This window comes from Bos javanicus, chromosome 10 (assembly GCF_032452875.1).
Source record: "Bos javanicus breed banteng chromosome 10, ARS-OSU_banteng_1.0, whole genome shotgun sequence".
NCBI classification, from domain to species: domain Eukaryota; kingdom Metazoa; phylum Chordata; class Mammalia; order Artiodactyla; family Bovidae; genus Bos; species Bos javanicus.
This window is the reverse complement of record NC_083877.1, coordinates 101,075,140-101,092,235: the sequence shown is the minus strand read 5'-3', so window position 1 is coordinate 101,092,235 and position 17,096 is coordinate 101,075,140. Positions and strand designations below refer to the sequence as shown.

Below are 17,096 nucleotides of genomic sequence, written 5' to 3'. Positions count from 1 at the left end.
ACAGGAGGAGACGTCAGGCAGGCAGGAAGATCGGAGAGCGGGCTGCCGCGGTGGTCTTGCTGAGAATCAATGCTGGCCTGAGCGGAGCAGTGGTAGACATGGTGGTGGTGGTCAGGTCCTGGTTGCCTGAGGAAGGTGCAGGCCGCGAGCTGGCATGCGAGGAGCCGGGTGGTGGGATACAGGGGAAAGTCAAGGAGGACTCTGAGCTTGGGGCCTGAGAAGCTGGAAGGATGGAGAGGGGACCCCGAGCGGAGAAACAGGTTTCGGAGGAAGGTCAGGGGGTCAGCTTTGGCCATGATGCCTGTTACACACCCAGGGAATGTCAGGTAGAAAGACAGGTCTGAGGCTGAACTAGAGAGAGAGACGTGGGAGCTCCTGCTGGACAGAAGATGGGCCCCAGGCGGCACCCACATCCCGATCCCAGACTCTGAGTGTGCCGCGGTACCCGACAAGGAGGAAGCACAGTCGTGCCTGGAATAGGCTAACCAGCAATAAGATGATTCTGGAAGATCCAGGTGAACCCAGGGTAATCGCAAGCGTTGTTTAATGGGGAAGCTGGAGGCGGGAGAGTCGGAATCAGGGAAATAGCAGTGGAGAAGGACTCGGGCCAACAGGACTCGCTCTGAAGGTGGAGGAAGTGGGCTGCGGACCAAGAGACACCGGTAGCTTCCAGAACCTGAGACAGGCACAGCATGGACTCTCCCAGAGAGCCGCAGAAAGGGAGGCGGCCTCCCGCCACCTCGCTCACAGCCCCGGGAGACGCACTCCGGCCTTCTGACCTCCAGAGCTGTGACGCGATAAACGCGTGCTGCTGTAAACCACGCACAAAACCATTTACCTGTCTTCCATTATTTTCCAGGTTCTTTTTTCTATGCAGCCACCATCCTTGTCCAAAATGGTCTATCACTGTGAACAATTGGAATGCAAAGACATTAACAATGAAACGGATCTCACAAAAATAGGTTTTCTTATTACAAAGCAACACATGCTTCTTACAGAAATTATAGACCAAAAAAAACGCACACCATCCCACCCGTTCCTTAGAAATCACTGTTGACACCCCTGGGGATCCGCTTCTCAGAGCCTGTTCTGTGTCTGTGCCTTCTTCCCACTGAGACAGGGCCACGTGCATGCCTTCTTCCCGCTGAAAGAGGGCCACGTGCGTGCCTTCTTCCCGCTGAAACAGGGCCACGTGCGTGCCTTCTCCCCACCGAGACAGGGCCACGTGCGTGCCTTCTTCCCACCGAGACAGGGCCACGTGCGTGCCTTCTCCCCACCGAGACAGGGCCATGTGCGTGCCTTCTCCCCACTGAGACAGGGCCACGTGCGTGCCTTCTTCCCCACTGAGACAGGGCCACGTGCGTGCCTTCTTCCCACCGAGACAGGGCTACGTGCATGCCTTCTTCCCCCTGCAATAGGGCGCACGCCTTCTTCCCACTGAAACAGGGCCACGCCACGTGTGCTTTGGAAACCAGTGTGATCTGTGTAAGCCATCTGCCAAGCGTCACACTTTGCACTGTTCCAACTTCACTCCTGTGGTTTCACGTTTGGTCTGTCCCGAGTAACCCCCTGTGGATAATGCCCACGCTGAACGGTGAGGAAGAACCAGGTCAGCCCGGGAGAGATGGCGGCTGGAGGGACGGTGCCCCAGGCCAGGGGCCCCCGGGTGGGGCTCTGCGCTCAGTGGCACGTGGAGGGGAGCCTGAGCGGGGAGCTCGAGAGGCTCAGGTCTGTACGCGTCTCCAAGTGGGATCCCTTTTCACACGGATTGTTTCAGTACGGCCCTGTTTTCACCAGCCTGACTTTGACTCCGTTGGTTTTGGCAAAATGCTGTCAGTCGCTTTTTCCCAGTCTAAATGAACAGGGTCTAGGCCTTGTGGCCCATGAGCCCGCTGCAGGCTCTTGTGCAGTCCCTGGGTCAGGGAGACCCCCTGGAGAAGGAGAAGGTGCCCATTCCATTACTCTTCCCTAGAGAACCGCACGGACAGAGGAGTCTGGCAGGCTACAGTCCACGGGGTCGCAAAGAGCCGGGCACCACTGAGCAATTTTCGCTTTCACTTTTGAAGCAGAGTCAAAGTAAAGGTCGTCAGGATTGAGAAGATTAAGGGACTCGAGGCCTAGAATTGTGGCTGAGACCTCACACTGGGGTCCTTTTGAGTCTTCATCTGATGAGACTGCATCTTTTTGTCTTTCTTTGTTAGTAGTCCAGATGTTTATATCTCAACAGGTCCCTCCCAGTTAGGGCATAAACGCCCCTGTTGGGGAGGATGCTGATACTCGTGTTCTTGGCCTTTTCTAAGCAATAGGAATTGACTAGGGGCCAGACTGGAGACTCAGGCCAGGCTTTCCTGGCGCTGCTGTGCGGGCTGCAGGAAAGAGTGCCAACAGGTAGCGGTTCCCCTCCTCGCTCGGCGAGGTGGGGCGAGGGCTGCCAGGGGCCGGGCTGGTCAGCCCACCCCTTGGTGCCGCTGTGTGCAGGGGGCCGGCGGCAGTACCGGGCTTCTGCTCCCCACACCTACGTGTGCTCCCAGCTCTTCAGAAATGGCAGTTGGGTTTTTTGGTCCAGAATTTGCCCCAGCTGTGCGAGCACACGATTATTTTTAGTCCCATATAGTTTCCTTGTGTGCTGTAGCTCCAGGAGCGGCGTGTCCTGGTGTAAGCTCTGCAGCAAAGGGTCCCAGGTTCCAGGACCGCCTCCGGGACTGATGCCTGAAGAATGAGATAGGGTCTTCCAACTTGTCCTCAGGAGCCTCTTCCTGGCATTGGTAGAGGAAGAATTATGTAAAAGCCCTAGATTCGTTTCTTCCCCTTTTAGGTGCTTGTGGTAACATGGAAAGTAATATGGAAAAACTAGGGGATGCACAGCTCACGCCTGTAGACGAAGTGTTAATACTGTCAGCCGCTGACATTTGCTAACGCCAGCTACTGTGAAAAGTCAGTGTGTGTCACTCAGCCGTGTCTGACTCTTGTGACCCCATGGACTGTAGCCCGCCCCCAGCCTCCTCCGTCCACGGGACTCTCCAGGCAAGAACACGAGTGTGTAGACTTCCCCTCTCCAGCGCATCTTCCCGACCCAGGGATCGAACCCACATCTCTTGCATCTCCTGCATTGGCAGGCAGCTTCTTTACCTCTAGCGCCACCTGCCAGCTAAGTACTTGGTGTAGGTGATTTTTAAAGAATATTTATGCGGTTATTGTCCTGTGGCCGCGCTGGGTCTGCGTTACTGCGCAGGCTGGCTCTGGTGGTGGCGAGCAGGCTCCTCTCCGGTCTCGGCGTGCGGCCCTCTCCGTGCAGCGGCTCCTCCTGTGGCCCCGGGCCCTACAGCTCAGTAGTTAGGGCCCAGCCTGGGCTGCTCCGCAGCATGTGAAATCTTCCTGGACCAGGGACTGAACGCGTGTTCCTTGGAGTGGCAGGCAGGTTCCGAACCCCTGCACACCAGGGAGGTCCTGTGTTGATGATTCTTTATGGTCTTGTAAAATTCCAGGAGCTGGGCGCATTTTCTCCGTTTTATAGATGACGGCTCTGATGATTAGAGAAGTCCCTGCCCCCGGTCAGTCGGCCTGCGGGTGATGGAGCCCACGTTCAGAGCCAGGCCTCAGTCGGCCTGTGGGTGACGGATCCCGCATTCAGAGCCAGGCCTGTGCCTCCAGAACTCAGATCCTTGCTCCGCCGTGGCTGGGGAGCCAAGCCCAGCCTCTGCTGGACTCCAGCAGGTTCCTGTTTGTGGAGGAGGAGGACTGGCCCCCTCACCATCCCAGAGATGTGCTCTTGGGCTGGGGTGTGGACGGTGCCCACCCCAGAGCGCAGACTCCGCCTTTGAGCGCCCACACGGTGCTGCCTTCTCACCAAGCACCCTCCGTGCCAGGGAAGCACCTGAAGTCTCCCCACAGTCCCCCTGGGGGCTAAACCTCTGGGCTCCACTTGCAAGAATGCTGCGGAATGGCAGGAAAGGCATTTCATTCTCTCACCGACTCTTGGAAATAGTAAAGGTTCATTTCATACTGACGCAGGAGTATGGTGGAGCTTGGCTGTTGAAAACCTTAGTTCAAGGATTTCTCAGTAAAGTGATACAAGAGGTATGCAAGGAGGGGCTTCCCTGCTGGGCTAGTGGTGAAGATTCTGCCTGCCACTGCAGGGGACACAGGTTCGACCCCTGGTCGGGGAAGATCCCGACCAGGGCAGCTAAATCCGTGCAGCCCAACTACCGAGCCCATGCACCCTAGGACCCAGGCTCCACGGCAAGAGAAGACACCACAGGGAGAAGCCTGAACACCGCAACCAGAGAGCGGCCCCACCCCCTGCAGCCAGAGAAGCCCTCCCACAGCAGGGAGGCCCAGTGCAGCCAAGAGCAGGAAACCTTCAAACACTCAGGCCGCAAGATGCACAATGTTTTCTTAAAAAAAGAGGCATGCAAGGAGAAGAGAGCGTTTCTGGTGTAATGATAAAAACAAGTTATTCAACAGGAAGGACTGCCTTGAAAATCATCCTCTGCTGCTGCTGCTAACTCTCGTCAGTCGTGTCCGACTCTGTGCAACCCCACAGAAGGCAGCCTACCAGGCTCCCCCGTCCCCGGGATTCTCCAGGCAAGAACACTGGAGTGGGTTGCCATTTCCTTCTCCAGTGCATGAAAGTGAAAAGTGAAAGTGAAGTCACTCAGTCGTGTCCGACTCTTAGCGACCCCATGGACTGCAGCCCACCAGGCTCCTCCGTCCATGGGATTTTCCAGGCAAGAGTGCTGGAGTGGGGTGCCATCGCCTTCTCCAGAAAATCATCCTCATTTGCTTCTAAATTAATTTGCTATTTGCTAAAAGCTATTTTCAGGCAATGATACCTTGTCCTGTGCAGGCGTAACTTCAACTTTCATATTTAAAAGATGCGCTTACCGAGGTCGCATACTTGGATGAGCTTCTGATGCGTGTTCAGAAGGTGCTGATGGGAGAGAAATGGATGAGCACGTCTTTAAAACTGCAATATGCTGATCCTTTCTCTCGGCTTGTATTCACTGACTGGACAAAGGTTCTTATTTGACCCCTGTCTTCAAGAGCACAAAAAGAGTTCACTTTACCTTGCAAGAAGTTAAACAACAGAAGAGTTTTTGTTTTACTTTCAAACTTAGGTGCATTCCTAAATGCCAGTTTGTATTAAATTCTCCCCCTCTGGCACTGCCTCGCTCAACAGGCACATAGTGCGAAACACACAGCTGGTCAGTGCGCCCGAGAGTGGCCCAGAGAACATGCAAGGAGGACTTGCTTTACTCTTCATCGCGGAGCCTGAGGCCAGAGGGCTGATGACCACACTTGAGTCTCAGGTGTTCAGTCACTCAGTCCCATCCGACTCTCTGCGACCCCATGGACTGCAGCACGCCAAGCCGCCCTGTCCATCACCAACTCCAGGAGTTTACCCAAACCCATGTCCATTGAGTTGCTGATGCCATCCATCCATCTCATCCTCTGTTGTCCCCTTCTCGTCCTGCCCTCAGTCTTTCCCAGCATCAGAGTCTTTTCCAAAGAGTTGGCTTTCCGCATCAGGTGGCCAAAGTATTGGAGGTTCAGCTTCAGCATCAGTCCTTCTAATGAATATTCAGGCTTGGTTTCCTTTAGGATTGACTGGTTTGATCTCCTTGTTGTCCAAGGGACTCTCAAGAGTCTTCTCCAACACCACAGTTCAAAAGCATCAGTTCTTTAGTGCTCAGCCTTCTCTATGGGTCTCAGAAATTATATAAGAAATGAAACCAGGAAATCGAGATCCAACTAAAACTTTATTAAGATCCAGGTGTCAATGCCCAGTACTTGGAAGCAAGGAACCCACTAGAAGCCCAAGAGTGATGAGCAGAGAAGTCGGGTGGACCCTGATCGGGAATGCCAGTGCTTGGCAGCGTGTCACCAGCACCAAAGCTGGCCTGTGTTCCTGTGTTCTCTTTCCGCGTGTTCATTCATCTGACCCAGAGATTCTGTCCATGAGATCCCAGCCCCAAGGGACCTGCGAGGTCAGAGCCATCTTTATGATGCTAGGGCACTGTTTGCCTCATCTCACTCTGCTGACATTTGCATTGATGATGCAAACTCTGTGATAGGTAACACTGCTGAATTGTTTCGTCTGTTCTCAGCATAAATCAAGGCAGTAGCAGCAAACTGTACTGGTAGTCATTGTATTCTTCATCACTTTGCCCTCACAGTTAAAAAAGTAATAATAAAGTCAGTTTCACTTAAGAATATCCTTGATGAAGCAATAAAGCATTGTGTTATTAAATATTAATCCTCAAATCCACATCTTTTTTTTGTTTTTTTACCATTCTGAGATGTATCCATATAGCATTTCTATTACATGCCAGGGTGTGGTGGTTATCTCTAGGAAAAGCACTTGCACAGCTGTTTTTTAAGTTGAGATTGTGACTGGCCACTGTTTTAACAGAACACCATTTTTATTTGAAAGAATGACTGACGGAAAAACTACGGTTATTAAGACTTGAGTGTGTGGTTGAAATTTCCCTGAAAATGAGTGAAGGGAGCCTGTCGTTTCAAGGAAAACAACTGTGACAGTATTTGTTGCCAAAGCTAAAATTCAGGCTTTCATGTGAAAATTAGAACTTGGGAAACTTGTGGCCACCACTGTGAAGCTGACAGTCTGTCAATACCAAGTTCAGTGGCGATATTCACAAATGTAGTTCTAAAAATACTGCATAATGAAATGTCTTAGAAGATCCATGTAACTCAGTGAATTAATAGTTTTCAGATAACCAACGTACGATGTTACAGAATCATGGCTGGGCAAAAGAGCCATTGAAAGTACAAGACACACCAAAGCAGAGTATGAAAAGTTAATTGATATGGTCTCAAATTATACATTGCAGCTAGCCTTTAAGAAATTACTACTTATTGAGTTATAGTGTGATATAAAAATAAGTATCTACTGTTACAGGAAAAGCCTATTAAAATACTCCTCCCTTTTCAACTATAGATCTGTGTGAGGCTGTATCTTTCTTTATATACTACAATCATAATGCCACAAAGAATTTAGAAGCAGAAGTAAGAATCCAGCTACACTGTAGTAAGCATTCCTAAGACCCACAAAAATGTAAAGTAATTCTCTTATCACTACTTGTTTTGCTTAGTTTTCATGAAAAATATTTCTGTTAAAAGGTCATGAACTTATTATTTTAAAACATTAATGTTTTAAATGTTCCCAGTTCAATTTCTAGTCTAACTATTAATAGATAAAATGCATGTAAACAGAAGCCTTTGGAATTCTCAATTTTTAAGAGTTTAAAGGAATCCTGAAGTCAGAAAGTTTGAGAACAACTGATTCAGTGCGTATAGAGTACCTACTGTGTACTGGGCTGGGCTGGTACAGGGCAAGGATGCTTGCTGGACAGACGTGGGTCCTGCCCACAGAACTGACAGGCACCTACACCTAAACAGAGGACTCCAGCAGTGTGGTAAGTGCCACGGTAGGAGAAGCACAAGGTGTGTTTTGTTGGCACCTGACGCTATTTAGGGAAGACTTCCAGGAGGAATGAATGTCTCCGGTGATGCTTGAAGGATGAGTCAGAGTTAGCCAGACAGAGAGCTTGATTGCTTTGAGTGTATGGAAAAGCATGTGTTAAGACAAAAGTCCCTGTGCCAGAGGTCACGACTTCACTGCAGAGTGAAGTGGTGTGTAACACGGGGAGGGAGGGTGACATGCGGGCCTGGACTGGAGATGGCAGCCCCCTTGTGAAGGGCTTTGGGAGTCCAGGTGTGAGGTGCGAGGACCTCCCCCAAGGGGGAAGGGGGCATCCTCGGGTTGGGGAGGTTAAGTCAGGACAGTGACATTAGATTGCACTTTAGACAGATCTCTCTGCTGACAGAATGGAGGTCTTGCCTCCACAGCAGCCAAATCAAGAGGTCATGGAACCTGGGCTACTGCCTGCGGGGTACTGGAGACATGTGGACAGATTTAAGGGACATTTGTATGGAGATGTTTACAGATCTAGGTAAAGAGATTCAGTTTCAGTTCAGTTCAGTCGCTCAGTCCCATCCGACTCTTTGCAACCCATGGACTGCAGCACACCAGGCCTCCCAGTTCATCACCAACTCCCAGACTTTACCCAAACCCATGTCCATTGAGTCGGTGATGCCATCCAGCCATCTCATCCTCTGTCGTCCCCTTCTCCTCCTGCCTTCAATCTTTCCCAGCATCAGGGTCTTTTCAAATGAGTCAGTTCTTCACATCAGGTGGCCAAAGTATTGGAGTTTCAGCTTCAACATCAATCCTTCCAATGAACACCCAGGACTGATTTCCTTTAGGCTGGACTGGTTGGATCTCCTTGCAGTCCAAGGGACTCTCAAGAGTCTTCTCCAACACCACAGTTCAAAAGCATCAATTCTTTGGTGCTCAGCTTTCTTTACAGTCCAACTCTCACATCCATACATGACCACTGGAAAAACCATAGCCTTGACTAGATGGACCTTTGTTGGCAAAGTTATGTCTCTGCTTTTATTTAAAAGCAATATGCTATCTAGGTTGGTCATAATTTTCCTTCCAAGGAGTAAGCGTCTTTTAATTTCATGGCTGCAATCACCATCTGCAGTGATTTTGGAGCCCAGAAAAATAAAGTCAGTCACTGTTTCCACTGTTTACCCATCTATTTGCCATAAAGTGATGGGACAGGGTGCCATGGTCTTAGTTTTCTGAATGTTGAGCTTTAAGCCAATCCTTTCTCTCTCACCTTCATCAAGAGGCTCTTTAGTTCCTCTTCACTTTCTGCCATAAGGGTGGTGTCATCTGCATATCTGAGGTTGTTGACATTTCTTCCGGCAATCTGGATTCCAGCTTGTGCTTCCTCAAGCTGGAAGTTTCTCATGATGTACTCTGCATTTAAGTTAAATAAGCAAGGTGACAATATACAGCCTTGATGTACTCCTTTTCCTACTTGGAACCAGTCTGTTGTTCCATGTCCAGTTCTAACTGTTGCTTTAAACAGATTGGGTGCAGTTAATGAGGGAAGGGTAGGCATCAAGACTGAATTTAGATCATTTGTGTCATTTTTTTTTAGATTCCACATATACGTGATGGACCAATGAACTTACACACAGAACAGAAACAGGCTCACAGACGCAGAAACAAGCGTGGCTGCACCGGGGAAGGGAGGGGATGACGTAGGGACTTGGGATACACAGATGCACGGACGCACTATATATACTGTGTGTATTTTATACTTGATGTAAGATAAATAACGGTAAGGATCCACTGTATAACACAGAGCACTATATTCAACACCTTGTTATGGCCTATAATGGAAAAGGATCTGAAAAGGACGTGCATGCATATCTGAATCGCTTTGTTGTATGCTTCAAAGTAACACAATATTGTAAATCAACTATACTTCAATTAAAAAACTTTTTTTTTACTAAGATCCTACATGCCATGCAGCCAGAAAGTTTTTTTTAAAGACCAGATTTGGGTTTCAGATTTAGCACCTGGGAGTCATACACGATGAAGTTCACTGAAAGAAGGAAAACAGGAGGCCCAGGTTATTAGAGGAAGAGGGTGAATGCCATCGAGCTGTCCCGAGCTACCCGACAGGAGACGCCCAGCCCATTCCGGAAGCGGAGGAGGAAGAGCTGGACTAGAGACACACAGCTGACAGTTTTTAGCGCACGAATGGTAACTAAAGACGCTGGGTGAGTGGGCTCTTGCAGAGAGAAGAATTTAAGCAAGAAGGGAAGACTGTCTTAAGAGAGAATTATGGGAACTTCCAGTATCACCAGTATTCAGGGTTGTGACAATTTAAAATAAGCTAAAAGGTAAGGCAAGGAGATCCAACCAGTCCATCCTAAAGGAAATTGACCCTGAATATTCACTGGAAGGACTGATGCTGAAGCAGAAGCTCCAATACTCTGGCCACCTGAGGTGAAGAACTGACTCACTGGAAAAGACCCTGATGCTGGGAAAGGCTGAAGGCAGGAGGAGAAGCGGATGACAGAGCATGAGATGGTTGGATGGCATCACCAAATTAATGGACATGAGTTTGAGCAAACAATGGGAGACAGTGAAGGACGGGGAGGCCTGGTGTGCTGCAGTCCATGGGGTCATAAAGATCGAACACCACTCAGCAACGGAACAGCAACAACAAAGAGTGTGCAAAGAGGGCTGAGAAGAGCGCTCAGAAAGTTAAGAGGATCCAGAGACTGTGTGGTCGTTGAGACCAAGGGGACGGAAGAGGAAGGAGGGCTCAGTGAGGACCAGTGTCGTCAGTAAGTCAGAGAAACAGGACTTCCCTGCTGGTCCTGTGGTTAAGAAATTGCCTTTCAACGAAGGGGACACTGGTTCAGCCCCTGGTCGGGGAGCTGAGACCCCACGTACTGTGGGACAAGCAAGCCCACAGCCCACAGTGAGAGACCCTGCGTACTGCACCTGCGACCTGAGGCAGCCAGAAATCTAAGTAAACATAAATAAAAAGTCAGAGGAGTGATTGAGAGGGCTGTCTAGACGGCTGCTGCTAAGTCGCTTCAGTCATCTCCGACTCTGTGTGACCCCACAGATGGCAGCCCACCAGGCTCCCCCGTCCCCAGGATTCTCCAGGCAATGTCTAGACTGAGCAGCAAGGAAGTAAGTGTTGAGTCCTTGCCGTATCCAGACAAGCATCAGGGGATGGTTAGGCTCCAGGAGCCAGAAGACCAAGGAGAGGGGAGGGGGAGACAGGAAGAGGGGTACGGGGCGGGTGGGAGAGAGAATGGGGACTGTTACCTCAGCGGTTCCTGGGGAAGAGCCCATGGGCAGAGAAGGCTGAAGATACAGGAGACAAGGAGACATCAGTGGTGAGGTTCCAGAAGACGGAGGAGAGACACCCGTTCGGGGGACGGCTGGAGGGAGCTGTGTCGCCACCAGAGAACTGAGCTTCGGTTATGGCACAGGGTGGAGTGAGCGTCAGCTGGAGAAGTCATCACGGTTTGGATGAGGGTTGGAAAGGAATCTCCAGACACAAGAGTGTTTCAGACAGGGGTGAGCTTATTCAGAACAGAGCAGAGGTAACCTGACCCCCGACAGACCGAGAGAGGCGGCCGTTGCAACAGCCGGCCGACTCAGGAGGGTGCCCCCTTCTCACGGTGCATCAGTTCAGTCCAGTTCCGTTCAGTCGCCCAGTCGTGTCCGACTCTTTGCGACCCCATGAATTGCAGCACACCAGGCCTCCCTGTCCAACCTTTATAGCCCGAGACAAAGAAGATTCCTGCTGGAAGGGTGGCATCAGGTGATTGGTTAAGGTCAGGGAGCTGGCCAGTTTGTATCAAAGGGGCTTATGGCAACAGTTGCTATGGAGCTCAGTCCGATCTGGAGATGACCTTGGCGTGGGGCTCCGTGTCTGTGGCCTTGATACGAGGCCTCACACCTCTGACCTTGGTATAGGGTTCCACCAAAGTTAAGGTATTCAGTTCAGTCGCTCAGTCATCCAACTCTTCGTGACCCCATGGACTGCAGCACACCAGGCCTCCCTGTCCATCACCAACTCCCGGAGTTTACCCAAACTCATGTCCATCGAGTCGGTGATGCCATCCAACCATCTCATCCTCTGTGGTTGAAGTTAGGATATAGGATGGTTTAATTAGAAGCAGAAGTTCCATGGCTCCCACTGGAAAGGTTTAGGAGGAGGAGAGTAGTGGAAGTTTGGATCAAAGGAGAAAAAAAAGCCCAGAGCAGTGTGAGGAAGAAGAGAGGGGAGTCTGGAAGGCTTGAGGGGCTCCCCAGAGTGGCCAAGCGTAGCAGTTGCTGGGGAGACAGGCAGGGAACACAGAGACCTAGATCTTATTTTAGACACTGGTAATTTAATCACAGTCATCTTTTCTTTTTACACAATGATGCATTTATATCACAACCTAAAAATTACCCTTAACAATAGTGATTCTTTTTCTTAAAAAAAAAAAACTAAACAAAACACCCTTTTCTGGCTAATTCGAATTATCCCTGTGTGTTCTGTTGTTTACTTTTATGCTCACCAGGTTAAATCTTCAGCTATGTTCCTGCCATTAAGAGTCCCCTATGTAGAAAAATCTATTCATTATGAACACATTTATTGCTTCATTGAGTTGCCTATTTAAAATGCAGAGAACCACAAATTAAATGTAGTGCTTTTCCATTTTGAAAAAAGTGGATGAATGGGTACCGTTTTCTTGAATACATGCTGTTTGTCTTATATCATTAACAGTCCAGATCCATAGGCCAGCAGATGCCAGTCCTGTTTCGTTTTGATGCTTATTCCTTATTGAGAGGGATGTGCCCTGAGACTTGCACGTGCCATGTTCTGCATCAGGGGAAATGATAAGACGGATGTAATGGAGAGAGCTGATTTGGGGGGACAGCTAAGCTAAGTGATCAACAGACACTGGTCTCCGAAACCTCTTTCTCTGAAGTTAATTATGCAAAGTATGAGACAGTTTCTTTGTTGAAATTGTAAAATAGGATATTTCAAGTAGCCTCAACATAATATTAAGCCATTAAATACTTCTATTAATATACTCCAAGTCTACGGTTGAGTTCAGTTCAGTCGCTCAGTCATGTCTGTTTGCAACCCCATAGACTGCAGCATGCCAGGCCTCCCTGCCCATCACCAACTTCCGGAGTTTACTCAAACTCGTATCCATGGAGTAAGTGATGACATCCAACCAACTCATCCTCTGTCGTCCTCTTCTCCTCCCACCTTCGATCTTTCCCAGCATCAGGGTCTTTTCAAATGAGTCAGTTCTGTGCATTAGGTGGCCAAAGTATTGGAGTTTCAGCTTCAGCATCAGTCCAAGTCTACAGCCCTGTACTAAATATTTATTATATTTAAGACCTTGGTGTTTGTTCCTGATACTTTCTTTAATGTCGTTGTTGTTCAGTCGATAAGTCATGTCTGACTCTTTGCAACCCCATGGACTGCAGCACGCCAGGCTTCCCTGTCCTTCACCATCTCCCGGAGCCTGCTCAAACTCCTGTCCATTGAGTTTGTGATGCCATCCAACCATCTCTCCCTCTGTCGTCTCCTTCTCCTCCTGCCTTCAATCTTTCCCAGCATCAGGGTCTTTAACAATGAGTCGGCTCTTCCCATCAGGTGGCCAGTGTATTCAGCATCAGTCCTCCCAGTGAATATTCACGGTTGATTTCCTGTGTGGAGAAGACTCTTGAGAGTCCCGTGGACTGCAAGGAGATCGAATCAGTCAGTCCTAAAGGACAGCAACCCTGAGTATTCCCTAATAACATATCCTAATTTCTCTAGATTTCTGGTATTGGTGAATGAGAATGTCCCTGTGTTGAATATGTAAAAGTAAGGACTACACTGCAGGATGCGGGCACTGGCAGGTATGAAGTGTGCAGTTAATGCTTAGTGGTTCTGATCTGGAGGTCAGAGTTTTTGTTTTTGAGCATTCATTCTTTAAAAAAAAAAAAAAAAGATCATTCATTACTTTTAAAAAGTATTTATTTACTCACTTGCTCTGTCTGCACCAGTCTTAGTTCTGGCGCCCAGGGTCTTCGATCTTGCCTGCAGCACGTGGGGTCTAGTTCCCTGACAGGGATGGAGCCCAGGCCCCTGCACTGGGAGCTTGGAGTCTTAGCCGTTGGACCACCAGGAATTCCTCAGAGTTTGTTTGTTTGTTTTTAATTTCTTCCCATTGTAACCACAAGAGGCCATCTGAACCATTTCTTAAGAGGTAGAAATGGCTTCTCCCGTCAGTGTCCAGGCTGGGACAGACTAACAGAGAGAGCTCAGTCTTCCACGACACCTACTTCCGTCGCGCTCCCAGCCACCCCATCTCTGTTCCAGACAGAAGCCCGTCTGCTCTCTCTGGTCGCCTCAGGCTGATTCTACTGATACTCGGGCCTTGACTTGTTCTGACTCGGCCTCCACTCTTCCCTCACTGAGCATTCCCCGTGACGCCCCTGGAGCCCGTTTTGCATCTGTACGAGCTCTCCTGCGCCTTGACTGCGGGGTGCAGGGTCGCACCTGCCTTCTCACTTTCACTGACATTCGGTCCTTCCCCAAGCGCTTTGTTCAGTTCCTCTTTTGAAGGAAAAGAAAGCGAAAGTGTTAGTCGCTCAGTCGTGTCTGACTCTTTGTGACACCATGGACTGTAGCCCACCAGGCTCCTCTGCCCGTGCAGTTCTCCAGGGAAGAATACTGGAGCGGGTTGCCATTTCCTCCTCCAGGGGGATCTTCCCACACCAGGGATCGAACCAGGGTCTCCTGCACTGTGGGCAGATTCGTTACCCTCTGAGCCGCCAGGGAAGCATGGTGACGGAGCGCTGCTGCTTTTTTTTTGGCTGCCCCACTCAGCGTGCAGATCTTAGATCCCAGACCAGGAATTGAACTCATGCCCCCTGCAGTGCAAGCTTGGAGTCCCGACACTGGACCAGCCCGGAAGTCCCGGGAATCCTCCAGAAGGGCAGTGCCGCCTGGAGACCAACAGGCCCCGCCCTGTGGCAGCCCCTCCCTGTGTGTTCGTCCTCCAATCGGATTTATTTGCTGTCCGTGTCCAAGACACTGTCATCCGTCCAGCCCCAGGTCACCTGCCTCACACAGAGCCTCTTCCCAAACCCAGAGCCATGGCATCATCCTGGGTGCCGCTCAGCACGCCAGATTCCAGCGTCTTTACTCCCTCAGCTCCGGCGACCTTCATCTCCACTACTTTACCAACGGCTCTCGTAGCAGGGCCTTCGTTTAGTCCTAGTGATATCTGGACCATTACCAGGAGGTAGACTGTCTCTAAAACCTCACATTCAAAGAGCTCTTTTCCATGAGTCAGGACCGCTGATACAAGCTTGCCCGGTCGGGGTCGAAGTGAGCGTCTCTGTTGTGTTTCTAGCTTTTTATGGAAAGGTTTCTGGACTTCCCTTGTGGCTCAGCTGGTAAAGAATCCGCCCGAAATGCGGGAGACCTGGGTTCAATCCCTGGCTTGGGAAGATCCCCTGGAGAAGGGAACAGCTACCCACCCTAGAGTTCTGGCCTGGAGAATTCCACAGACTGTATAGTCCATGGGGTGGCAAAGAGTCGGACACGACTGAGCGACTTGACTTTCACTTTCTTTGGCGGAAGGAGAAAATCCTTTATATTCCACATCTGCTGAGTTTTTTCGCTTGTAAATAGGTGTTGCCCTTCTTTGAATGTTTTTCCCTATTCGTGTAAATTGCTCACATTGTTTTACTCCCTTAATTGGATATTTTCAGCATTACATTTTTCCTGCTCCATTTCTCCCCTCCTTTTGAAACTTCTTTTACTGTCAGAGCTTTCCCTTACATCTTTTCCTTAACTTTTTCTCCTTATGTCCATCTCCTTAATTTTTGTTTGTTTTTCCCCCTATTTTTTTTTTTTTTTAATCTCTCTCTACTGCATCCTGGAAGACTTTCTTAGTTTTGTCTTCCAGTTTATTTAACTTCTCTTAAGCTGTATTGAACTTGCTAATCGTATTTTTTCACTCCAAGATTTTCAGTTGGTTTATTTTCATTTCTACCTCTCCTTTTCATAACCTTCTGGTTTCACAGCCTTGTTTGATAGCTATTGATCTGGTAGCTCAGATGGTAAAGAATCCGCCTGCAATACAGGAGACCCAAAATAGATCCCTGGGTCAGGAAGATCCCCTGGAGGAGGGGATGGTGACCCACCTCAGTATTCTTGCCTGGAGAATCCCATGGACAGAGGAGCCTGGCAGGCTACAGTCCATGGGGTCACAAGAGAATCGGACACAACTGAGTGACTAACACTTTCACTCTACTTTTCAATCCCTCTATTGTGATGACTTTGAGGGTTTTTAAAGCCTTTTTCAGAATATAATTATACATGTTGCCTCAGATGTGAATTGTCTCAGTTGTTAGACTGCATTTCATCATGCTGCACGTCCTTACATATTTTGTAATTTTCTTTTCTTGAGAGCTTTGGATCTGTGCTACAAGGGTTTTCTCTGAAGGGTGGTCTTGAGATTTTCTCAATCCCAGCCCCATGAGTTCCTTAGCTCTGCAGTGTCATAAATTAAGCATAGTTTGGGAGTCCTACTGCAGGAAGTAAGCATGTGCCCACGTGTAATGCAGACTCAGGCGCTAGTCATGTGGAGCGTCTTATCCTCATTTCTGGTCTCAGGTGACTTGGGGTCTTGACCCTAACTGCAAAAATGGAACTGCGCTCGCCTCCCTTCCCCTGATACCTGTGGGCACCTCCCGTCCCTTGCAGACACAGAAACCTCAGCCCCTCCAGCCTTGCTGGCACCTGCCCCCAGTGCATCCTGACAAGAGCCACAGTCTTGGTCACCACTCAGCACTGTGGGGCTGACGACACTTTCCTGTTCAGAGACTTTCTTGTCTTATTTTTGAAAATGGTTTCAATCATTAAAGGCCCCAGTGAAAAAATAGAGTATCATTCAGATACTAAAACTCGAAATTTTAATGAAGTAACTGTTTACAGAAGTACAGGCAGAAATAAGGACTCTGCTGACAGAGGTCTGTATAGTCAAGGCTGTGGTCTTCCTAGTGGTCACATATGGAGAACTGGACCATAAAGAAGGCCGAGCACCAAAGAATTGATGCCTTTGAACTGTGGTGCTGGAGAAGACTCCTGAAAGCCCCTTGGAAGGCAAGATCAAACCAGTCAATCTTAAGGGAGATCAGCCCTGAATATTCACTGGAAGTACTGATGCTGAAGCTGAAGCTCCAGCATTTTGGTCATCTGATGTGAACAGACGACTCATTGGAAAAATCCTTGATGCTGGGAAAGATCGAGGGCAGAAGGAGAAGAGGGTGTCAGAGGATGAGATGTCTGGACGGCATCACCGATGCAATGAACATGAACTTCGGTAAACTCCGAGAGACGGTGAGGGACAGGGAAGCCTGGTGTGCTGCAGTCCAGAGGGTTGAAAAGAGTTGGACACGACTGGGCCACTGAACAACAAAAATGAATCCATCAAGGTCATTTGGGGTACCAGAGACCAGGAAGCTGTCACTGCTCCTACTCTGAGGGGACAAAGGCGGGAATGGTATTATTGGCGGGCGGAGTCCCCTGGAGCTGTGGAAGGTGCGGAGTTTGGAGGGAAGTAGCCGTTTTCAGGAGAAGACCTGGGGCTGCGAGGAGAGAAATGCCCCATCCTCTGCGTCCTCC

At 49.4% G+C, this 17,096-nt stretch overlaps 1 protein-coding gene across 4 annotated transcripts in view; it reads left to right on the top strand.

The window, feature by feature from the left end:
* The window catches only part of EFCAB11 (EF-hand calcium binding domain 11), a 169,615-nt gene that overhangs the window by 107,897 nt on the left and 44,622 nt on the right, over nt 1-17,096 (top strand). Inside the window, exon 6 of one of the 4 annotated variants that reach the window (XM_061429687.1) lies at nt 9,036-10,454. The exons of the other annotated variants lie outside the window; for them this stretch is intronic. Within the exon in view, the coding sequence (XP_061285671.1) occupies nt 9,036-9,063 (28 nt within the window). The 3' untranslated portion in view covers nt 9,064-10,454. Of the gene's footprint in view, nt 1-9,035; nt 10,455-17,096 lie in introns of those variants that run through there. 4 annotated transcript variants of the gene reach the window in all.